This window comes from Balearica regulorum, chromosome 6 (genome assembly GCF_011004875.1).
Source record: "Balearica regulorum gibbericeps isolate bBalReg1 chromosome 6, bBalReg1.pri, whole genome shotgun sequence".
In the NCBI taxonomy this organism is placed as follows: domain Eukaryota; kingdom Metazoa; phylum Chordata; class Aves; order Gruiformes; family Gruidae; genus Balearica; species Balearica regulorum.
Genome location: NC_046189.1, coordinates 37539999 through 37565439, shown reverse-complemented (window position 1 = coordinate 37565439; position 25441 = coordinate 37539999). Strand labels below are relative to the sequence as shown.

The 25441-nt window shown below is 36.7% G+C and overlaps 1 protein-coding gene across 1 annotated transcript in view; it reads left to right on the top strand.

The window, feature by feature from the left end:
* LRP1B (LDL receptor related protein 1B) overlaps positions 1-25441 on the top strand; it is a 742991-nt gene that overhangs the window by 426897 nt on the left and 290653 nt on the right. Inside the window, exons 8-11 of the mRNA XM_075757248.1 lie at positions 12358-12580; positions 15539-15710; positions 17739-17882; positions 19165-19401. Of these exons, the coding sequence (XP_075613363.1) occupies positions 12358-12580; positions 15539-15710; positions 17739-17882; positions 19165-19401 (776 nt within the window). The remainder of the gene's footprint in view (positions 1-12357; positions 12581-15538; positions 15711-17738; positions 17883-19164; positions 19402-25441) is intronic.

The window sequence follows — 25441 nt, the reverse complement described above, 5'->3', positions numbered from 1 at the left end:
TCCTTGTATTCTTCATAGCATTCAGTAAACCTTTGAGGAAAGGTTTGTGAAAAGATTTGCTAACTAGGGGTGCACACGTGAACGTTTTGGGATGATTATTGTTCGCATAACTTCTCTGCCACGCTGGAAATATAACAAATAATGTTGCAGGTCATCGGTAGGCTCTCAGTTGTGGCAACCTTTGGAAGTCAAAATTGAAATCCTTCTGTTGTTGATAGATTTGTTTTTCAAATCAACATTCATTGGTGTTAAAGCCTGCATATATACACCTGTCAATTTTCTAGCAGTTTCATATTAGTTCTAGTGATTAGGCACTAATTAGTGGTAGTATTATGAATAATTCTGCCTTCCCCCTAGGACTAGCTGCTGCAAATTAAAGGTTAGGAGGTCAAGAATAGAGTAACAACAGCAAAAACACTAGAGCTTTCTCCGTAGTGGAATACAAGAATTCAGTTGTCACTTGACCAAAATTGAGTTCTGTTTTGTAACACCTTAAGAAAAAAATATCATGAAGATTTAAAGAGTCCTTGATCTCAGAAGAGATAAAATAGCGCAAATACAATATATCCAATTCAATTTCAAATATTATGATTCTGTAGAAAGCATGCTTTGCTTTTTCTTTCTATTAACTTGATAATTCCTTGTCTATCTTCGTTTCAGGCCAGACTTTAGTTTTGTGTTGGTTTGTTGGGGTGTTTTTGTCTGTTTGTCGTTTGGTTTTTTGTGTTTGTCTTTTTTTTTTCTAATTTAACTCGCAACTACAATTTTGGGGAGAAAATTACTTTTAGTTGGTAGTTAATGGGGAAGCAGAACTGCATATTTTTCTTTACTTGCTGTCAAATGCCAAGGTGAGGCATGGCATCAAATAATTCGGTTGCTGCTGACATTAAGTGATTCTCCAACTAGGAATGTGTGGTGGGGAGACGACGGGCTCTGCAGCCCTGCATAAAGATGTGCCCTTAACAAGCCCTGCGTAGAGCGGCAGTGTCCGAACCAATCTCTCCAGCAGAAGATATTTGATCAGAAACTCAGGATGTAGGGCAAGTTCTAGTATTCACTTCAGAATTTATTACTTTACAAAAAGCATTAGAGAAAGGAGATTTTTAAAGAGTGACATGGAAGTGTTGGATGCGAATCTTGGCTTTTATTTCTTTTTGCACTGTTGTTATGGTTGGGGTAGATTTATTTTTTTTTTTTAATTTTATTTTTTATTGGTGAGCCCTGAGTACCTCCTTGTTGCTGTTCACAGACCGGAATCATGAATTAGATCAGAGTAATTCCCTAACCTCCAAAGTTTACTGCTCAATCCCGAGGGGAAGCTGCATGTTGAGAAGATCAGCTCTGTCCATTGCTGTCAAATACAGGCTGTCTTTTTTCTGTTCTACACTGCACTAAATAGCCATATGCACAATTTAAACTCGCTTAACGATTCATTCTGTTAGCAGTGCTTGCTTCTTTAGATCAAAATTAAATGTATTTGCTCCCCTTTGGCATAAGGTGAAATTATTAACGTGTGCAAAGTTTTCTTTATTTTTATATAAATAAATTTATTTTTTAAATATATATATAAAATTTTAAAAGTGCAATTTTTGTCATAGTAGTTATTCTACAGCATGGCATATGGCTTCACCCAAGATCATCTTCAGCTTTGATGTCACTGATTATATTTAATGACATAAATCTAAACCAAGAGCTTTGAGGACAGCGGTGTTGAAGAACGTACCAGCCCAGTCTCTTAGCATAGCATCCAAGATGTGACTTTTGTGGAGCAAAATGAAATGCTTAGATGAGAAAATAAGACTAAAACAAGCAAACAGTAGTAGTTCCCACAGCAAACCTGCCACCTTCCAGCAGCGGACAGTACTATTTTTAGAGTTAGAAACATCATTGCATTTCATAGCCTCTGATAGATTCTTCTTCCATGAATGTGCTGGAAAGAAGAAATCCCCATCCCTAGTGTTGACTGCTAATTCATCACAACTTTAAATCATCAGGTTTTGAAACTGGGGTCTGAAGCTTTGGGGACCTAAAGAGTACACCTCTAATTATAATCCCAGCCTTTCTTCAGGTCTGCCTGTGAAGAAGGAGCCCTGAGATTCCTAAAGCTTGCAAACTGTGGATTTTTGATTAATTTAACATAATCCTATATAATGATGATTATTGTAGCTTTTTCTGTATAAGATGGATGAGACAGGTTCTCAAATGCCAGCTATTACTGACATTTAATCTGGTATAGGTCATAAAATACCAAGGCGGAAGAACTGTTATAATTTATTTTTCATATTAATAATAAATTTTAAATAAATTAATATTGCAAAAATGCTGCCTTTTTCATTCTCTGTAACTCTAAATATAAAAAGTTCGTTGACAAGTCACAAATTTAAAGACAAAGCATTCCTATTTTAAAGTAGACATCTCTATTGTGATAATGTAGGTGATGTAGAAAACGTGATTTTAAACCTGACAAACCAAATGGGTACATTTTTGCATTTCGTAGTGCCAAACGTTTCTCAAACCAGGTTGAAAGGGCCATGTCTCAAATTCTGGGAAGTAAAAGCCACGGGAGAAGTGGGATTGTGTTTGGGAAATAATAGCCTCCTGTGTCTAGACAGTCATTTTTAAAAAGCAACTTACTGCCAGTGCTGTCCTGATTTGCTCCGTAGCTGAACTTAGCTCTAGGACAAAAGTTAAACCTACCAAGCTCCAGACTGCTTTCCTGTTAGCCTGAGCTTCATCAGGCTGCAAGTCAGGCACACCTTCAGGGTTCTTCTTTTGTCTGGATTTTTGGGTTTTTTTTTTTAATTATTTTTTTTTCTTCCCTAAAAGTACTGAACAATTAATGAAAACGTCCCCCCCCCCCCCCCCAAATCCTGTTGTTAAAAAGTAATTTTTAAAATTGTCCCTTTTCAACTAAAGGAAAAGGTCATTTATTAAGTGGAAGAAAAAAATAGAGTCTGACTGCATACAATAGTATATTGTGAAAATTAAATAGCTTCAGGAAAAGTACTGTGCTTATTTTTTTCTGCGAAAGAGCTTCAGTACAAGACTAATTAAATCTTTGAAAATAAGTCTTTGAACACGTGTATTTTGCTATGTGCTTCGGTTCATGTAAATATTATAAACGGTCAAGTGGCACCATTTTCTTGTTCCAGAAATTATTCAAAGCAGAAAAATAAAAGATATTACATTAAAAATACATTTCTCTAGTTGAGTTTGAAAGATAGCATGTATGTCAGAACCTGAGTTTCCAATTTCAGTTTTCAATGGCAAAATTATTTCACTGCATCTTGTATATTTGATAAAATACACAGCAGTTGAAATTAACTGTCTAATCCTCAGAAATAATTAGTCAGGATTATTCAAGGACTGTATTCCTCATCATATTCTCTCCAGGCTCAGAATTAGATATACTTAAATTTGTAACAGCAGTGTGTGCGTGATTTGGATGTAAACACACATTTTATAAATATATGAAAGTCTGTCTGTGAAATAGTTTTGGATTTATATATATTATTTTAAAAATATTATAAAGACTTCTTAGTACTATTTGGCTGTCATGTTAAAAGTCTACTTAAGTGATGATACAAAAATACATTACATGAGAATTTAAGTGTCTTTAAAAAATGGATTTTCTCAGTGGATCAACACAGCAATTTGCCACAGCTGGTTTGTGATAAACTGGGAATAATCAATGTTTCTTCATTCTTACTCTAACTGATGAGCTTGTAGTAATACATGGGGAAGTACACGTATAGTCTGAAAGGACTCTACTTCCAGATTTCTGCATCTGATTTAAATGTGAATCCATACATTTTCAGATGAATGGTAATAACTTGACAAATTAAATACCAATGTTCAGGGCCCTGAATTAATCCATGAATACACCTGCAATGTGTCTTTCAATTAAAAATAACAGTTATTAAAACTTTGCATGTATTTATGAAAAAAGTGACATAAAACGTAAAATATGATTCTCTTACTAAAATTTTTTTATTGGGAATAAATTTTCAAAATTCAGACAACATCCTGATGTACCTAAAAAACCCAAAACCAAACAAACTGGAGAGGGACTGTTTACAAGGGCACGTAGTGATAGGACAAGGAGTAATGGCCTTAAGCTGAAGGAGGGGAGATTTAGATTAGGTATAAAGAAGTAGTTCTTCGCCATAAGACTGGTGAGGCCCTGGCACAGGCTGCCCGGAGAAGCTGTGGCTGCCCCTGGCTCCCTGGCAGTGTTCAAGGCCAGGTTGGATGGGGCTTTGGGCAACCTGGGCTAGTGGAGGGTGTCCCTGCCCATGGCAGGGGGTTGGAACTGGGTGGGCCTTGAGGTCCCTTCCCACCCAAACCATTCTGTGATTCTGTGATCTTTTTTGTTCAGAAGAAAGAGCAATACAATGAAAATGCACCATTGCTGCACAAATTACTCAAGGTAATTACACTGCTTTAATGAAAGGATATTGAATTGTGTTTAGACCAAAAGAAGATTAAGCAAGTATAAATTTGATATTTGCTAAGGGATGCAGTTTTTCAAGAGTACGTTTCATAGCTGTAATCTTATTGTTGGTGGGAGGGGGACAGGGGACAGACTTAACTATTATGATGAGAATGAGTGCAAGACAAGCTTTCCTTTCATTTTTATTCTCTGGCTAAAGCTATGAATTGAATTTTCATTTCTGTGGCTGTTTGTCTTTTATTTATTAGTGTTATATTCCAGGCATGCATTTTTTTTTCCAGCGTGTACAGAAACTCACACCTATTCATAAGTGGAGCAAGAAAGAGAATATGGTAGAGTTGATATTGGTTTGCTACATATCTACTTTGAGTGTGAAAGAGTCTAGCTTGTGAGAGAAAATTGAAACTGTGAAAAGATATCATAAGATAGAAAGCTAACTGTACACCTTACTACCGTATTTTATTCCTGCTGCACCCAGAGATGGTAGATAGGTGCACTGGAGTGCCTTTTGCAGTTACCTGCCTGCAGAGATGGCTTATTTGGGTGGGAAGGGGAGGGGAAAAAACTTTTTAAGGGTCATTATGACCTTTAAGAAACTTTATGTGTATTTGCCATTCCTAAGACAAATGAAAGTGAAAGCTTTTATCCCCTCAAAAGTGGAAAGGATCAAACTTGAAAAATTCTATGCAGGATTTTGTTTTGATTAGCTAAAACAATAGTAGAGCGTAGTCAGAACAATGTAACAAATCACAGTCCTGAATTACTATAGTATGTTCATTTTATAACATCTCTGAAAATACGTATTTGTACGTGTCAAAGAAAATGATATTGGGGGGTGTTTTCTCTTCGTGGCAAACCAATTTAGCTTTATATTAGGCATATTTCTATAGATGGGCAGTTCTAGCAGAGAAAAAAAAAGTTGCAGGATTTTTCTTTTTTCCCCCTGTTGTGCTGCTTTGTTCAATACGAACTCCTCGGATTATGACAATTTGTAGCTACTTTAGCAGTGAACCAGGTTTGCTCTTTTTTTTTAATCCATCCTCAAATTCACAGCTATTTACCCTGTTTGCTGCTCAGACTACCATCCCTGTTACTGCAAAGAGGAAAACCTTTGAACTGGTGATTTCCACGTAGAGACAAAGGTGTTTTATTGCAAATGTCCCCCTGAAGACATTTGAGTTGAGATTTTGCTGATTTTGCCTGTGTTCCGTTGTGCAGCAAAGGATGATTCGAGCTTGGCTCTGTGCAGTGAGGATGCGTTGTCTAACCGGGTTTTACTTTTATCTGCAGCTCGGCTTGTGCTTCTTCCTATGTGGCACTAAATCTGCAGCTCTTGCTGAGAAGAAACCATTATTATTTTACTCTTGCGCACTCATTCCTAGGATTCCAAAATATTAGGAACATTCGGAACTTACGTCCTCCTTTACTTTGCAAAAGTCACAGAGGAGCTTTAATGGAATTTCACTCCTATGTAACCCAAAAACCATCCACCCAAGATTTCCTACCAAAACCAGTTAGAAAAATTAAGGCACGTTGCCGGAGAGCCTGCTGGTTTCTAACACTCCTAAAATAGCGTGGATTTGCAAGGACAAATTATCCTCGAGGTGAAGGATGCTGCCTTGTGCTACAAAGACAAGGGGCTTTTGCGTTCCTGCCCTAGGGAAAAATTTGCCTTTGCCCTGAACCTGGCAGTTGTTTTAAGTCTGGGAATGTTAGCAAGCAGTACTCTTCAAGTACCTGAGATTTGTCTGGTACACTGAGGGCCATGGCTCATTTACTACCAAAAATGGGCTAAATCTGAGTGTGGCTGATTTCTTTTGCTTTAGATACAGATGAAAAAGAAAACTACTGAACCCAGAAATCAACTTAAACATCAGCAGAGGGGAAAATGTTCCTGGACCATGTTATAAAACATTCTATTAATTAAATGCAATGTAAATTAATCGAATCACATTCATTTTCATTAAACACAGTAGAAATCAGATACAGGACTGTATGGCAGTCCCCTTCTGAGAATCCAGTAAATAGATCTCCTGATACTGTAAGCTTCATTTTACAAGCAGACAATCCCACAGATGTTTTCACACAGTCTTTTTAATTACGTGTTTTGATCACCTCCTCTGAAGGAGGTTCCCTGTTTGTCCCGGTCCCCATAATTTCAGTTATCCTACAGTGTATCTTTCTGTGTTTGCAGTGTGTCCTACAGCGTTTCTGGCTGGTGCCACCGAATGCCAACAATCTTCTCATTAGCTTTTAAAGTAATATTTTTTTTATTTTATGTTATTAAATTGCACCCCATTTATGTTACTCCAATTCAGGTTTTTTCCCCCCCACGCTGTAATCCCTCCTCTAAGTGAGAAAAAAGCTTCTAACTTGGTGTCACTCACTCATACCTTCCAAAGCATACAGTTAGGGGTTTTTTCATTAAGCAAGATTTCTCCCAAGATCTACGGAATGTCTTTAGTAGCTTTCTGTCTTGATAATGATCATTTCAGTGTAATTTCTGAAAATTAACTACTCCTCTTAGCTCCCATTGAGGTATACTGTCAACTGTTCTACTTTAATCTGAAATGGGTCTGGTCCACAGCAGTAACTTTTTCTAAGAAAGCAGCCGTCTTTCTATATATATCATATTAATTTCTCTCTGCTAAAATTGCATCGCAATTGACTCTTCCCTGTGAACTGCCAAGCTCTCTGTCATTCTTCCCTTCAAAACCTGCCCTGGTAATTGCCATCTTCTTGAGATTAAGCTGGTGGACCTGTAATTGCTTCAAAAGAACATCCTTGCTGGTTCTTCAGCTTAAGTAGAAAGTGTTATCCTTTAAATGTCCATGTAGTTATAATTTTTATCCTTTTTCTACCACATAGTGGTTATGCTAACACATCCTTATCTCTGATGAGAGAAGGCCAGAGGAAGAGAGAAAAAGATGGGGAGACAAAAGATGGTGTTTTCCCTGGCGTTGCCATTTGACTGCTGTGTGGCAGCTGGCGTGCGTGGGGTCTCATTGACAGTAGTGTTAACGTGTGAGCTTTAGGTGACTCCATAGGATACCATGTCTTCCCTCCTGCAGAACAGGGCGGGTGGATACATCCGTAATTAAAATGTTTTGGTACACGAGTCCATTTAGCCTCCGCTCTTGAATTTGGTTTTAAACCGCACCATATTATCAAATGTGTGATGGTTTATTTTCTGCACCTCTGTCCTGTTTGGGCATGCCTGAAACCACGTTTTGCTTCTCCTCGTGTGGGATTGAGGTTACTGTACGATAGCACATGCCTCTTCCGTAGATCCACTGAAGGAGCACTTGAGGTTTAAAAGCCAGCCTGGGAATTGAAGGAGCAATAAGAAGTAGGAATACGCTGGCTTGTGAGTTGTACAGGGAACAGTGTAGAGTCTGAGGCCTGGCAGCTGAATAGATGAGCTTCTGGATGTGGTGACAAGCCTACCTCCTCCCTATTACAAGAGTTATGAGAGACTGAGGGAAATAAAGAATAAAAAATAATCATAATGACACATAAATACATTCAACTGTGAAGCAGAGTTGTATGTGTTGGGAAAAAATTGAAAACTACTTTGTGATACCTTATAATATTGTTCCATACGTGGGTGGTGGGTTTTTTGCCAAAGAGTTTCAGAACTGTGAAATTTTGCCCCCCAAGTGTCTGATTGTCCTATACAGCATTTAGCTTATTAGGTGCACCAGAAATTAAGAGTTTTCAGCCATCCAAATACCCAAATGTAGCTTTACAAGGAAAACATATCTCTTTCTCAGCTAATTAAATAGGTGGATTATGAATGCGGTGACTGAAAGCTTGGAAAACAAAAGGGAGTGACAAGAGAGAAGTTGCTGGACAAAACCAACGGTGATAAGGGAGGCATATAATGTTTGGCAGCTGCACTAAGAGTAACTATCTGAGTCTGAACGAAAGCTCCTATTGAGGACAGATGTCTTTGTCAGGAAAGAACAGCAAGCCTTTGGAAGCCCTCCTTACGTGTTGTTGGGGCCTGATAATGAAGCAAAGATGAATCTGTGACCACTGGTATGAGAACAGGGACTGGGAAGTTCTGTCACTTCTGTCTCATGATGGCATTCTTCTCCTTTGAAATTAGTTTTATTTGGTGACATGACATTATTGCTATTTGAGTTCGGTGAGTTTGTCAGTTGAGGATATTTTAACGTGTTACAGAGATTTCGTTGCTCAGATGTGGAGGGAATATTCCAGTGTTTTCCTAGATGAAACCAAACTCTGGTTGGAAGAAGTCCAACCATAACTTTTTAAGACTAAGTTGTTAAGTTATGAAAAGGATTGTATTTCATTGACTGGAGAAAGTCAGCAAAACTGGGAAATCAGCAGAGGGAGGAGGATATATGTAATAGCTGGTGAGAGGATGACTGTAAATCAGCAGTGTAATAGAGCAGTGCAAGTAGCAAATGTCCTCCAGTGATGGCTGAATCTCCGGCTGATGTGAGGAAGTTGCAGTGCCATTGTACAGACACCGGTGAACTCCTCTCTGGAACAGTGCATCCAGTGCTGACCGTGCTTGTTCAATAACATGACCTAAAATTGGAATAACTGCACAGAAGGGCAACATGAAGAGCCTGTCTTATGAGATGAGAAAGATTGACTCTGCTTATCTCTAGCTGCTAGGTTGAGAGTGAAAGAATTTGATTGCCATCTAGAAATACCTTTGTAGGGGAAGACAGGTAAAAAGAACTGTTTAAGCCAAATCAAGTGTGCTGCAGAAATCAGTAGGTATAATTTAGCTTTGAAGATATCATTGTTAGTTATTAAATGTTGATTTCTAACTGTTGGAACATTCCGTAAGAGATCTGGGTGGAACATTGGGACAAAACAACTAAGTACTTTTATAAGTTTAAGAAGTTTGAAAAAAGAGCAGTACAGGATGCCTGCAAAGCACCTGCACTTGATGAAGAAGATGGCCCTTTCTGTTCTTGACTAACAATGGGCAGAACACGGGATTTGTACAGTTTCAAAGAGCTAGGATAATATTCAGAATTTCTGTGCATGAAGGCTGTAGCATTCAAAAGATAACATGGCTTAATAACATTCTATTTAGTGCCAAAATTTTTGTGATTTTGTAGCAACCTCAATTATCATCCTGATCAGCAGTCTCAGGAAATAAAGGTTGTAATGAAAACAGCTTTCCCTGTCCCTGTTTGTTAGAGCTGGTCCCTCGAGGTCAGTGCTACTGCATGGTGCTTGGGCTGCACAGGGCAATGCACATGGTCAGTATTCCTGCTGAAATTGCTCGGGGAATTGATAAAAGATTTCACCACCCCCTGCTGAAAATGGATAGGCAGATCTAGCACCATTTTTGAGCAGGAAAATTAGTCCTGAGCTGAAATAAATATTGCTACAATGTATCCTTGAGAACTCCCAAGGCAAAGGAAATACAGAGTAATTGTGGGTCAGCTTCATGTGTTATAAATGCAATTTTGATTGCACCTCATTCTAAAAAAATCTGCATTAGTCTTTAAATACAGAATTGCATTTCAAGATTACATAGTAAAGCATTTAATTTTCTTAGTTTAATTTTCAGTATGCCTTGATTATATGGCAGCAATTAGGCAACTACTTCTTGCTCTGTCTTTTGCCTCTACATTAAAAGATAAAGTTTTGTTATTGTCAGTCTCCAGGAGAAGAGTAATTATTTTTAAAATGAAAAGTATGTCATTTACACGTGAAGTCATGCTAGTTTCCGTAGCACAAATGATGTTTATATAAGCACAAATGATGTTAATATAAAACACATATTTAGAAAATAAGGAAATGCCCCCATCCCCAAAAGCTGGAGAAGTATCTTAGATACTCTTTACAGTATTTTGCTTATTGACATTTAAATGTTTTATTTCTTGTCTGATCTGAAAAGAGAATATAATTGTAAAAGGTAAATAATTATTATTTCTAACGTGTGTATTAATCTGTTTTGTGATATCCCATAGAAATGTTAAGTCTTGTATAAGAATACTGTGCGCTAAGCAACCGAGTCAAGTCAGTCTGAAGTCAAGCTTCAGGTCTTCGCAGTAGCTGTGTGTATGTACGTGTACGTATATATGCACGTGGTGGGGAGGGGGGCTGATCACAGCACAACCCATTTGCTTCTATGATTGCGAAATGAGCTTTATTTGAATTATTGAATCTTGAGATACAAAGTTCCATTAAATAACCCAAACCCAATCTCCAGAAGTACAGATTGTAGACTAGAGTACGTGTAACATTTTAACAACTTATTTTAAATGTAATAGGTGTTGGCCTTGTTATTGCTGATGGAATACATACATACATATGTATATATAAGTGTATATACATATATATAAACGCATACAGTTCTTTGGCTGTTTTTGTTCCAAATTAAACATTTGCTTTGCAGACATAATTTATACTTTGCACATCATCTGTAGTGTGCACTTTTTGATTTATATGGACCTGAATGTTAAGTATGTGGTTTTTAAGATGTTCTTAAAGTACAGCTGGGATACAGAATTACAATGAAGGACAAGGCAGGAATTCAAAATGATTTTGATAAATAGAAATCCCTGTCGGGGATGGAGTTATCCCTCAGGAATGTTATAGGTAAAGTTTATTCTGCCTTATGGCCTGGTGATGGACTACATGACCTTTCAAATTCTCCTCAAGCCCTATTTTACGAGTCTGTGATCAATTCATTTTGGCATTTGACAGCTGCTGTACATACACTATGGATAATTCTAATGCCTTCAATACTTTTAATGTTTTTTTAACTTACCTATTTTGCACATGAAACACTTTAAGTACATTCAAAATGTATTCTTATTTATTTGAAGATGGTAATAATAAAGGATGTGGGTCTCACTTGGTTATTTAGCAAACATGTATTCTTTCCAGCCTAAAACGTGCTACAATCCTGAATTTCTATGAGAGTTTACAAGGCTGTAAATTACTACTCTTTAACATAAAGATATCTCAAGGTTTATATGCTGTTGATCCAAGTTATTCCCATTAGCGGTAATAACTAGGAGATAATTCACTTTATTTGGAAAATGAAATCTTGATCCTCAAAGTAGTTTTCGTAACATTCAATCTGGAATCAGATTATTCTTTATATCATGTTAAAGTCATGGCAAGGTGGTCTTCAGCTTGCAAGTGTAATTTAGTCTCACAAATAGGTAATCTTGTTAAAATATCATCAGGTTAATCAAAATTGATTTGTGTGTACTAAACCCAGTGAATGCTAATCAAGTATCGGGTTAGGAAACTTCAGTAGCAATTTTAAGTCTTTGATAGTTTCCCATTATTTTTGGATGCAATGACTTATTGGATTTGTGGAAGCGTTTTAAAGCCTGAACATCCTTCCAAGACTGGATACGAATGCACTACAGTCTAAAGCATCTGCTTTACAGATATATTTTCAAACACCTGACGGTGTGGATCGTTGTATTTCTTGTAGGTAATGAATTGTTCTCCAAACTGTGTAAGAGCTTTGTGGTTTTGCCACTCTTTGGTATTTGTAACTATCTTGCCATTTTTTTATAAATACTGCTTAAAGAGATATTTAAGATTGTAATGTAGTGTCTGTGCATATGGATACCGTCCATTTAAGAGACAAGTAATACGTGGTGTGTCTTTGGTGTAAGAAAGTGCATTTAGAACTTCTGTACATTACATTTGAAAGAAAATTCTTTGTAATTGTGAATTTGTTAGAAGATATGGTGGTGTGGTTTTTTTTGTTTGTTTGGGGTTTTGTGTAATTATATGATTATCAATATGGGTTATAGGGGTTATTGATAGATGAACCCCCTGAAATGATGAAGAACAAAAACTGACTTTGCACGGAGCCACCAGGCGCTTTGCACTCTGCTCACACCCTTTGACACTTACAACATCTTATTTTCTTTCAACAGAAAGCTTTTCTTTACAGACTACGGGAATGCTGCCAAAGTTGAGAGATGTGACATGGATGGAATGAACAGGACGTGGATAGTAGACTCTAAAATTGAACAGCCAACTGCTCTTGCACTAGACCTCGTCAATAAATATGTGTACTGGGTTGACATATATCTGGATAGTGTGGAAGTTGTTGACTATCAAGGGAGAAAGAGGCATACGATAATTAAAGGCAGACAAGTAGGTATTTATTTGCAAATCAGTAAAAAGTAATGATATCAATAAATGTGTGTAATGCTAACAGTTACAGTAATTTCAGATATTTTTTTTTTTTTTTTTTTTTAGTTCAGATGCATTAGACATTTAAAGATCCATCTGCACATTTTGTTTAATTTGCAACTTAGCCCATTTTGCAACCTATGGACAAGTTTCCATGCAGAGTCTCTTTAACAATGTACTGTGTAAGTCACACTCCCCATTGTAAAATACTTCAGGAAGGAGAATATGGGGCGATGGAAGGATACTAGGGGATAAATTATTAATGACAAGAAGATGTCCTTGCCAATTCAGGAAGAAGAGACTAACAGGCAGAAGAATGTGAAAAAAACAGAATAGCAAAAGCTATTTCACTTGTTCAGACCACTCTAGATACCCCTAAATCGTATTTTGTTGATGGCAATGATGCTTTTCCCAGTTGATCCAGATGCTCAGTCATAAATACAAATGCTGAGACTGTATGAGCCTGTGAGCAGGAGTGTATCAATCCGTTATTGTAGCTTCAGCTTGGCAAGCAGAGTACTAGGTAGCAGCGAAGGGAAGGATTCCCTGGTAGTTGTGAGGCTTGTGGAAATCAACAGAAAATTACCAAAAATAACCCCTGTTCATAGTTGCTGCTTGGGCTCCCAGAGCTGATGTGGGTGCCATGAGTAGTACATCTGCTTCTGCCCGAGGTTAAACAGAGTGTGTAGAAAAGTGCAGACAGAATAAACATTTTGCCTGTTCTGCTGTCTGTCTTTGCTTCCAAGTAGTCGCTGTTTACCAAGAGACAACTGGTTAGCATAACTATCATTTAAAAATAGGCAGAAAATGTGACAAAAAACAGTCTAGGGCACCTGGCTAAATAGCAAACACCTTCCTGTTTTCTACCAAATTACTCCCAGTGTTTACCCAGTTGTTCTGGAATAACAAATCTTGTAAATTCTCTTTTTTCCAGTTAACATTTTGGAATAGATACTTAAAAAAAGAAAGCCGTTTTCAGAAGCAACTAACAAATACTCTTACAGGCTTGTAACTGACTTGTACTGGTGTCGTAGGAGAGATGTTTGTTCTTTTTCTTCTTTCAAAAAAGTTAGATGCAAAAGAGGATTCTTTATGAAGTTCAGAAGGATTCTTCTCTAAACTATCTAAGAAAGAGGAAGGATTTCTATTTCTTTCAATATGGGTGAAAGCTATTAAAAAGTTTGCCCTTTCAGTTGGTCACTGCTATCACAAAAGGAGAAACATATTGGTTGTTTTTCCACTGAATGGAAAAATTGCTGATTTCACTACATTTTGTGCTTGCATTTGTCAGGATTTAGAATGACCATTAGTCTCAGTTATTCCTCATTAGTCCAAAGAATGAGCAGACCAGCAAACTATTCTCAAGAAATTTTAGGAATTTAAGGGGTTTTTTCAGAAGTACAAGCATATCAAAAGACATGCTTTCCAAATGATACTAGCTTTTATGATTGGTAGCTTGTGTGGCTTTTGGACGACTGTTCTTTGTAGCAAGCAACATTTCTATTCATGCATCAGACAGCTGGAAAGCTTCATGAGAAGTAAAAAACAACAAATGTATAAATTAAATACAAATAATTAAGTCACTATAAAATGCATTGTAAAAACAGTCACATAATTTTAATAGTGTGAATATAGGAAAAACTCTCATGGGACCTAAATAATAAAGCTTTAAACTGACTGCAAATGGGAGTTGGGAAGAAAGGATTATAATGCAGAGGAGAATTCAACAATTTGGTGCAGATGCATCATTATTTTCAAGAATGTTTTCTTTTCCATCTTACTATAATTGGATTGAATTTTTATTGGGTCTTAATCGAACACTTCCATTGATCTTAATTATTTTTTATTTTTCTTTCTGGGCAAGGGCAGAATACAATAGCAAGATATGGCCAACTGGGGGGTAACTTCCAGAAGGGACTGAAATATTTGATGCATGCCAGGATTTTTTTGTTTGGGTTTGGTTTGGGTTTTTTGTAACATATGTCTGAATTTGTGAATAAATGAGCTAAGTAAATACATTGTGGAGAACAATTTATTGATTAAACTAATAAAATATTCAGCCTGTGAATATCTGAGCACCTGCCAACAACTTCTTTAATTTGTTTCAGCTTTCAAAATTGCCCAATGACAGATATTTTACATTTTCTAAATCTATAAATCAAGCACAACCTCTAGATTATCAAACACTGCATGTTTGAGCTGACTCACTAACTAACTTTAGGTAACTGACTAGGTAATGTTTAATCAATGTACCCAGACACATCACAGATAAATACAATATTTGAATTCACTTTTTCATAAACAAGCAGCACCGTGTGACCACAACCACATTAAAAAATGCCAACAGAAAAGGAACACAAGCATAACTGAGGGAATTTGTTTATCTATCCATTTATTTACTTAAGAAAATATTCAGTGGTTGTATCTTGCACTATTTGCCTTGCTTTGATTATAACATAATAAAAATTACATCAATTCAGCCTATAAACTGTTGTAAATATCTATTTTATTATATTTATTAGTTAATGCTAGTTAATATTAGTTAATTTATCTTCGTTATTAGTTACTAGTAGTCAGTACTAATATAAGGTGTTCCTCTTAACAAAGTATGCAGGAGTTTTTAATTGGAAGAGAAAATGGGAAATTCAGAGGATAAATTGAATTTCTATTTGGAATTTTCTACCTTTGTTGTACAAAGCTTTTCTAATTATAAACTTCACACTACAAGAATGTCAACTATACTTGGAGCATAGTATGTGGTTTTGTTTACAAGTAGTTATCAACATATTCAGAAATCCTTTTGTACAGTTTAGCATGTACAATTCACAGTAATGTTTGATGTTTATAAATCACAGAAATACCTAAAATATTCAGCTAAAATAATGATACTGTTTTTGGTTTTTTTTTTTTCTTTCCCAGGTTAGGCATCTTTGTGGCTTGGCAGTATTTGAAAACTACTTATATACAGTTAATTCAGATAACCTCAGCATTTTACAAGTAAACAGATATAATAGCACTGATGTTCAGTCTCTTGCTAGACTTGCTAATGCTAAAGAGATTCGTGTATACCAGAAAAGGACTCAAACAGCAGGTAAGATCAACATTCCTCTTGCTAGGAAACGTAAAACCAGGTATTAGGTTGGATGTGTAGTTAAAAGGGTTCTTCCAGAAAAGTACATCAGAAGATGCAGTGAAAATTTGTCACTGCGGCAAAACTCTCTGTTGCTTCTTCATCTGCCCAGTTTTCTATGTGCTTACTGCTGGTGTTCCTGCGTCCCTCAGCTCCTAACATGACTTCTTCCAGAGCATTCACCTTGGATATCTGCTGGAGAGCCCTGGTCTGCAAGTTTTCTGGTTCCACACATGTAACGCTTACAGAATTTAACACCTTCAAAATTGTTAGATGTCCAATGCTGTCCACATGCTTGCCTCTCAGACCTCAGAGGTTCCTGGTTTCTCTGGGCCCGCTTTTCAGACAGACAGCCAACCTCAAGAGACACCCTGTCTTTGGGGTTGCCAAAAAAAGCGTGGAGATGTGGGCAGCTAGCCCGACTAACTGCCACCACAGCAATTGGTGAGATAGGAAATCGCTGTTAAATTTTCCTTCGTTTGCATAAATACGGTCTTCGCCTTTTGTGAAAGAAATCCTCATTTTCATCTAGAATGAAAAACTTTCTATAATCTCAGAATTTTTGGTAAAATAGCAATTTTGGAGGCCCATAGTCCTGCATGACTCTAATCATGGCTCTGATGGCATACTTTCTGCGTTCAGAACAGCTGTGTGATTTGTGGGAACTTTGTGCAAAGCTAGCAAGATCCAAAATGTCTATAGCGAAACTTCATGGGAATTTTTTTATATGATTTATAGCAATAAATCCTTGCCATGACTGCTTGGACAGAAAAGCTAGCGCATCAATTCTGGTGATCAACATTGATGTTATTAAACAGACTGACTGCTTTTAGAGAAGTTTCTGAAGTAGGAACAAACTCTAAATTGATGTAGACTGGGCAAACTAATTTTCACCTTATAGCTGAGGGCATTGATTTGCAGATGTCAGTGTGTGAAGGAGGCTGCAAAGACTCTTTCCTTGCTGTAGGCCTCTCCTTTGTACCCCTGAGGGAGTCAGAGGGGTTGAGTAGGAGAGAGACATGAGCACAGTGTAATCTTTTATTACATCCTGTGATTACTCTGTTCCTCTTGCCCTTTGTTCACTCTGCTACTTCTTTTGTTTTAAATGGGCATGTTTGTTGCTTGTCAAGATTCACTGTAAAGACTGTGTCAGCTTCGTAGAGTTTCTGTATACCTTTAACAATATCAACCTTAAACCACTTGATTACTTTTTGAAAAAAAAAAAAACAACAAACCCAACCTAAAAAGCTTGAGGGGAAGGAGAAGGAAAATCATTTTTTGAGCTAAAATACTATTGGCCTGTTGTAAGCTAGGTTAGTAAATATAGGATAGCAAGAGAGATTTTATTTTCTCATCAGATTTACCTTTAAAGAGTTTTAAAAAAAAAAAAGGTCATATATTAGTCTGCTAATTTAGAACTATGCATTTGAAAATATGAAGTCAAGGGAAAGGAATTCTTTGGCTTCTGCAGCTCGATTTATGTCGCAATCTACAAATATGGAAAAATACTACAAGGCTCGTTCTGTTCCTTAGTTTCTGCACAGGTATCTGCCCCAGAAAGGTGCTGTCCAATGGAGTTAAATGAATAGCAAACTGCTTTGGCATGGGATTCACTCTGTTCTCAAAAAGCCAACCAACGAACCAACCAAATGAACCTGAGCAACAAATAGAAAAAGGGAAAAGTGTCAGGTATCCCAGAGGAGTGCTGCCTGGCAAATGCTGTGCAGAAGCTTACTCAAAAAGGGGTGATGGCATACAGCCATGGGTATGACGTGATAGCTGCAAGATGGCCCTTTGGATTACTTGTCTGTTTTGGGTATCATCTTAAAAAAACACCTTCTTTTCTAGTTATATTCTGGGGAATGATTTATTGCAACACAAATTCCTTTTTTTTTTTTTTTTTTTCCTATCTAAACTTTCTACATGCTGATGCATATAATTATCTTGCTTTAAATGGCTTTGAATCGTGCTGTTTTTCACTCGCCATAGTCAGAAGCCATGCATGTGAAGTGGACCCATATGGAATGCCGGGGGGATGTTCGCACATCTGTCTGCTCAGTAGCAACTACAAAGCACGGACTTGTCGCTGCAGGACTGGCTTCATCTTGGGAAGTGATGGCAGGTCATGCAAAAGTATGTTATTTAAATAAAAGTGTTTGCCAGCCACTAATATTTCAGGGTATAGTTCTGGGTGTTATTTAACGTGCTTATCAATAATGAGAGAAATCACATGGGCTGCTTTGGGGTAAAATTTGTTTGCAACATGTACTTGACGCTTTGTTCATATACTCCTTTCATTCCCTTAAAATAATTAGATTTGGCTTAGTTCATAGAAGTGACAAATTAAACCTGGGATGCGGTTTAAAGAATTCTAAAAATCTTTTCAGTTTTCAGTTAATCAGTCTTACCCTTTTTTACATACTGTGCATTCTCACAGCACATAGGTGCTGAAATGCTGTTAAGTAGTTTGTCACAACTAATTTCTACTCATACAATCAACCTGAAACTCAGAAGCAGACTGTTCATGTGAATAAGTCAAGCAAAGGTTTTCTCAAAACACTTTATGAAAGCAAGTTTCTTGCTATGCTTATACTTAACATTAGGTGTACACAATCTGTATATACCTAAAGCCAACAGGACAGTCCTGAAAGTTTTGAGGAACACCTATTTTTGCCTGGTTTCTTGACCAAATAGCTTTGAGTTAGTTCAGATGAAAGTCATGCAATTAGATATTTTGATGGATGCTGGTACATGGATATTTTTGACCTCAGTCAAACTTTGTATGGTTTTCACTAACAATTCCAAAAAACCCACACTGAGACGCACTAGGAAAAGTACATAGAAAAGAAATATCAGTGTCCGTGTTTTGTATCTCAGTATGAAAGAACAGTGTGTGTTTGATTTTTTCCTTCCCATTTGAAAGAAATTTACTGTAATCTTTTGTCTTGTTTGTTTCTGAGAAACTTCAGGTGAAAAAAAAAAATGCTGTCTTGTATTTGCTGGAGTTTATGGTCTTGTTAGATTTGATGATTACTTCAGTCATGGTCTACATTACCCTGATAGATCCTAATGAATTGTAAAATTAAATGTCTATAAAGCTATATATGACCATTTTGCAGTGGATGCAAAATTGTTCTGTGATCTAGCATTGCTTTTGAGTGTGAACTTTTACAGAAGAAAAAATAATTAGATGTAAGCAGCTCACTGAAGTAATTTGTATTTTAATTAAGGTAATGTAATTAGCTAGATTTCTTGAGTTTAGATACCTTCAGAATATATGAAAGTTTAATTTTTGGTATTGAATAACATTCCTGCTCCCCCACTAATTGTGCCAGTTAATTAAACACTGACATTATGCACTGTAAAGAAGATTAGGCAGCATCAGTTGTTTATGTTTGTAATCTTTCTTTTGCAGGACCAAAGAATGAATTGTTTCTTTTTTATGGGAAAGGACGCCCAGGAATAATACGGGGAATGGACCTGAATACCAAAGTATCTGATGAATACATGATCCCTATAGAAAACTTGGTCAATCCTCGTGCTCTGGACTTCCATGCCGAAACCAATTACATTTACTTTGCTGATACTACCAGTTTCCTAATTGGACGACAGAAAATTGATGGCACAGAGCGAGAAACAATCCTCAAAGATGGTAGGCGATGCTAACTGATAGTGACATTCAGAGAACCTCACTAAGGAGAAGTTGAACTGACATTTACAGATAATTTAAACCTTTATTTAAATCTTCCATGGAAAACAGACCCAAACCTTGAACAGAGTTGAAGATATTTCTATTTTACAACTTTCTGCTTATTTTTCCTGAGTGCAAAAATGTAAAGTTTGGTTAAGTTGCTCTGTTGTGAATTCTTACTTTGTGCATTTAAGCTTACACCTGCCAGGGAGTAACTCCTACATCTCCATTCTATTCTCTCGGTAGATCACTAAAATGGATCCATAATGTAGTTCTCTGTATTAGTTCACTAAGCCATACCATATCCTTGTGGACTTTGTAAGACTTCTTCACTCCAACCTGTATTCTGGAGCTTATTCAAGTAGTTTGGCAGACTGTAGTGCTTCAAATTCATTAGGAAAAAAGGAAATATAAGTGATTCAGCATTGTCTTTCCTGATGCATTTTCCATCGTGTATATGGAAGCAACAGGAACACCTAAACTTTCTTTAGAACCTAATTAAGATGTTTGTACCATTTATTATAGCAATGAGAGAAAATACCAGCAGTTCTCTAGTTTCCATCTCTCCCACCACACCCCACTGAATCTCCCTGGTCTAGAATCATCTCTCGTCTTACTAGATGCTGTTGTAGTGATAAAACCTCCTGTTTGTGAACCCATATTTCTTTTTCTTTTATGGACCCTTTTCGTAAACAACTGCTTCAGCAGGAGGTAACAACTGCCTCATTTTCTAGTACTCAAGAAAATAAGCAGTATGAATATTCATCTTGGACTTCAGAGAGCTTAATACCTTTACTTGTAAATTGAAGCTCAAGTCAGTGAAAGAAACTAAAATACCATTGTTTTAGCACAGGGATTTTCATTCCCTGTCATTCATAATCCATGTTTTAATCCACCCATCTCAGAGAAGTTATCTCCAGTCTGCAGTGATACCGTGCTGTTTTGGTATAAGGTCTCTCCACAGACCTCCGAGTCTGCACTAAGATCCCGTTAGTAGTGGTTGTAAGGACCAGATGGCTTTTTACCCTATATTGGTCACTGCTTAATAAAAGGCAGCCGCCGAAGTAAATAATGAATATTCAGCTGTAAACCTGGTAATTCTTCACTGTGAATATGGAAATGGCTAATATACATCACAGAATTTCCATTGCTGACCTTCTTTTACTAAAGAGCACACATTTCATTTTACAGCACAGTAATCCAAATGTGGAGTAGAGGAAGGAGCAGACTGTATGTAGATTTAAACATTATAAGGCAGCGCCAAGGAGCATCCTTGCTGAAAGGCATCAAACAGGTTGAGGTTACTCTAATCAAATATGCAAACATGAATAAACTTTTTATACCACAGCAAGTTGCAGAGACTCTTTTAAATAATGTTTACCTGGAATTGCTGCTCTTTATAAGTGCAAGATAGCAAAAATACTGATGCAATACCAAAAGAGTTAGAGATTATCTGATGATGTATTATTGGTGGTCCTAATACTTACAAAGACCAGAAACATGTCACTGTCATTCTTCCCCCACTCTTTCCCCAGGACCTTACATTGTTAGTTAGAACTTGGTGTAGTTTCATAAGTTTAAAGTATGCTTAAAGAACACTTGTTAATGTATTTTTCATGATTTAAAAAATTAATATGGCCTCCAGCCATACCACCTCAGTTTTTATTCTTGTCAGCTCTCAAGAACTCAGCAGGGACAGATTAAATCGTTCCTTGGTGGAAGGCTACTAGAGAAAATCAGGTGTGTCAGGAGGTGGTTTAATATTTGCTCTGAACAGCATGCTGCTAAGGAGCTCTATCTGTGGTAGGTGTCACTTCTCAGATTAGAAGTTGTCATTTTTTGTGACTATCGGGTTTTGCAAGAACAGATATGCTAGCTCAAACAACACTAACTCAGATAATTACAGTTTGCCTACATCAGTGCCTGATCTTACAAGCTGTTGACTGGGAATTGAGAACGCTGAGCACCTAACACTGCTGGAGTTTTCATTTCCCATATAGTTTCAGCTGTGATTTCTTATTCTTCACTTCAGGGAAACAAACCGCTGTGTGGTGTTGATAACTATTTGACAGCCCACAGTACAGCCTACCCTAGAGTTGGCGGCACAACTGCAATAGTAGCATGCTTTCACCAGCAACAGAAATTGCTATAATTAAGGTTTCAAAATTGAATGTGAAATGAGTTTTTTTTAAATTAAAAAGTGGAACAAACCAGACATTTTTAAAGAGTTTTAAATATAGTTTAGTTGAAGGTGAACTTAAAACCAAACTCTGGGTTTTGTTGGTTTTGGGGTTTTTTTTACTTGTCTTTGTCCCCCTTATGTTGTTTGGGGTTGCTGTGAAATTTAAAATGTTATTTATTCACTGGTAAATTTTAGCAAAGATGGTCAAGAGCTAACTTTTTGTTTAAACAAGGTCAAAGTAAGTCTGGAGAGATCTTTGGAAGCTGTTCAGCTGGTTGTTATGTAGAAGAATTTTATTTTTTTTCCTGGCTTTCATGTTAATCTAGTATTTTAGGCACTACTAGCGTACATGATATAACTGACATTGATTAGCTAGGCCATTCTGTACCAAATTACTGTGTTTCTTTCTTGCATATTTAAAATCAATGTGGCAAATTGTTCCCTCTAGAAATATGAAGTTTTAAAAAATCTTGTCTCTATATTCAGTATTTTTGGAGCCCACTGTTGGTTGTAAAATTCTGGTAGTACTTCCAGAATTAGAAATTTTAATTTTTCAATTATCACGTCAACAATGATCAAAATGGTATTTTATTCACCTCAACCTTTTTATGTTGAAAGGGCTTCACTGTAGAAAACCTGCCTTACTGTGGTCAAATCAATTTTGTTTAACCAGAATGGCCATTATTTTGTTCCTGTTTACTACTTGATGTGAAAACTACCTAAAAAGTAAGGAATGTATTTAAAGCTTTTAGATAGTAAAATAAAAGTGAACTTTAAACTGTAACTTCACAAAAAGAATGCGAACTGTCTCTATAGGAAGATGCTGTAGAATCCTCCTTTATTTTAAAATTTTCTGATATATTTAATATCTAATTACTATGCATTTTTTTAACATTGTATTTGGTCTAGAAATATAGATGCTCCAAAATTACCGCAGAAGGTATTGTAGCTCAGATACAGTAGCTATTGTATGAAACTGAGTAGACTTGGAGCAATAATGCTTGTAAATTTTAAGAGGTATCTAACATTCTAATCTAATATTAACCTTTTGCTGTTGATACTAATACAGTCCTTATTTGGTCTGGTTTATGTCACAAAGAAAAAACAAAAATCAACATTTTCAAAAAGCTGATCTTATTACTATAAAAACAGTGTTTAACTCGAAATATCTAAGTCAGGATAAAAATATAAAACGGGCTTTGAACAAATCGCTCCTTGTCCTCAAGCTTGATTGTAGTCATGTCAGTGTTTCCTTGAGTTGAGCAAAATCTGCTGAGACCCCTCTGAGCCCTGAAGGACTTTGCTGAGAAAGGAGTGAAAGAAGTCTTTCTCTGTGAGCCTTGGGCTCCCAAGTCCTTGGTGAGATGCTCTCTTCTTTTCCCTACCATACTTTGCACTTCTCTCTTCTCAACATACCTGAGCACTCCAAGACCAAAGGCCACTTTCAGAGCGTTCCAGCTCACTCTGACATCACCTTTTTTAAAAGAATGTAACAAAGGCACTGAGAGACAGCAAATAAAATTGACAGTGTCCATCAGCCTGGGAAACCTGGGTGAGCTGCTGGCACTGATCTTGACCGCTCTGATCTGGTGGTTTACTCCTTTGACTGGATGATTCTTGTCAGCCTAGGTGATTGCTGGGGTGGCTGTGTCATCATACTGTTGTTTCATTTCCTCTATGTGGACAGTGAATTTTGACACCATTGCTCCCTTCAAGCTGTTTAGATCACAAAGAAAAGTAGTTCCCCAAAAGTATAGTGATATTTAGGTGTATCAGAAGTATGATAACAATGTTAAACACATTTTGGAAACACATTTTTTTCCCATAGCTTTCTCATATTGTTTCTCACAGCATATAGTGTCATCTCTACACCCATGACTGATTTACTGAATTTAGGAATTTAGTGGACAAGATTTAGTTGATATTTTGGTGGGTACCATTGTCTCTCTGTAATATCTTTTGGACCTTCAGAATTATTTCAAGTTAATTTGATATGTAGGGCAGAGGTCCAAGAATAATAAAAATCCTAAAATTTTGTAAACATAGGGAGAGGAGGTATCAAGGACAGATGTTTTGCAAGTTCACTGTTATTCTATTGATTTCTGCAGCTGGGTATAGCAATGTGAATGGAGAAATTGTGAAATGGAATTATAATGGAAGAGAAGAAAACAAATTCTGGGCTGTTGTGCCCAGTCAGAGGATACTGATAAGGACAAAAAGCAGTTTTTAAAATATTACATGGCTGTTGTGCTATGACTTTGAGTAGCCACCAGCTTCTTTTAATTTTCTGTTTTTAAACATTGAAAATATACTGACTGAGGTATCTCTGTTAGTAAGGGGATCCTTGCTATTTTTAAAATTTAGTATACATTGCAAGTTTGTATCATAAACATAAAATCATTTTGGTTGGAAAATACCTTTAAGATAGAATCATAGAATGATTTGGTTTGGAAGGGACCTTAAAGATCGTCTAGTTCTAATTCCACCACTAAACCAGATCCCTAAGCACCACATCTACACGTTTTAAATACCTCCAGGGATGTACTTCAACATATTTAAATGCATTTTGCTTTTTTTTTAAACAAGGAAATAGTTATAAAATTAACAAAAGATGAAACATTTTGCAATGACAAGGTATTTGAAAACATTATAGCCCTAACTGGATAGGGAATATGGTGGTATTACAATCAGTAAATACTATTGTTCAACAAAAACACTGTGAAGTAATTTATCATGTTCCAATGCTATTGAGATTGTAACAGCGCCCTTTATAGATGCTGTTATTGCATCCCAGTTTATAAAAGCCCAATATTTCATTTATTGGTTAAAACTGTCCTAATTTATCTTAGCGTATTGTTGATGACATACCATGTTATCTATGGGTTATTGCAAATACAAAGTTTTCTGTACTGCACTAAGTAAGTTATGTAGAGTGTGACTTGGTAAAAGCATTCCCATCCATGACAAAGAATCTTACTGGTTTCTTGTGGGGAATTAGATTATTAGAGTTATAGTCAGTAAAGGTGTTTGGGGCTTAAAAAGTATCATCGGTGAAGCGTTTGTTCCGAGGAAAACAAATCTGATAGGTTGCAAAAAAAATCGTAGGTATGCTGACGTTCTGAACGTTAGCAAGTAGGACCTTTGCATTAGTACTTACTGGTTGTATTATGGGGAGGCATCTTGGTGGAGAAATCCGAGGGAAGGTTTAGACGATGGCAACACAGCGCCACTGCACAATGCTGTTGCAAGTAAAAATGACTCTGATAACACCTTGAAATGTCCCATACCAGCACTTCAGGAGTTCATGTGAAGTTGTTGTCTGGAAAGCTGACAGTTAAATTACTATGTCTGGCAGCACAGTTCAAATGGTAAACACTTGTGTTCAGTTTAGCAGATTTTCACACACGTGTCTGGTATAAGTGGGACTTAAGTAGGATCAGTGATTTTGTCACATCAGCATTTCTTTAAAAATGGTAATACATCAATTTTTACATACATTGTGATGAAAATCTGTCTGTATCATGTTTATTCTGAGAAAATCTTTCAAAAAAACCTCCAGCCTTGATCAGAAAATGACATCAACACTGGTGAGAAAGAATGAATCTGATGAAATCTTGCATCTAGATGGCATTACTGGCATAAATGTGAACAGAAAAAGCAATTTACATTCCTTTTCTCAATTCTTGATGATTCCTGTCATTGAAATTGTACCGTTGGATTGTATATCTGAGTATGACAAAGAAGTAATTCAATCCGTATTGCCAAGAAGTGTCATAGTAAGGATGGAAGGTTTTTACTGTGAGGAGTTTTTGTTTGCAG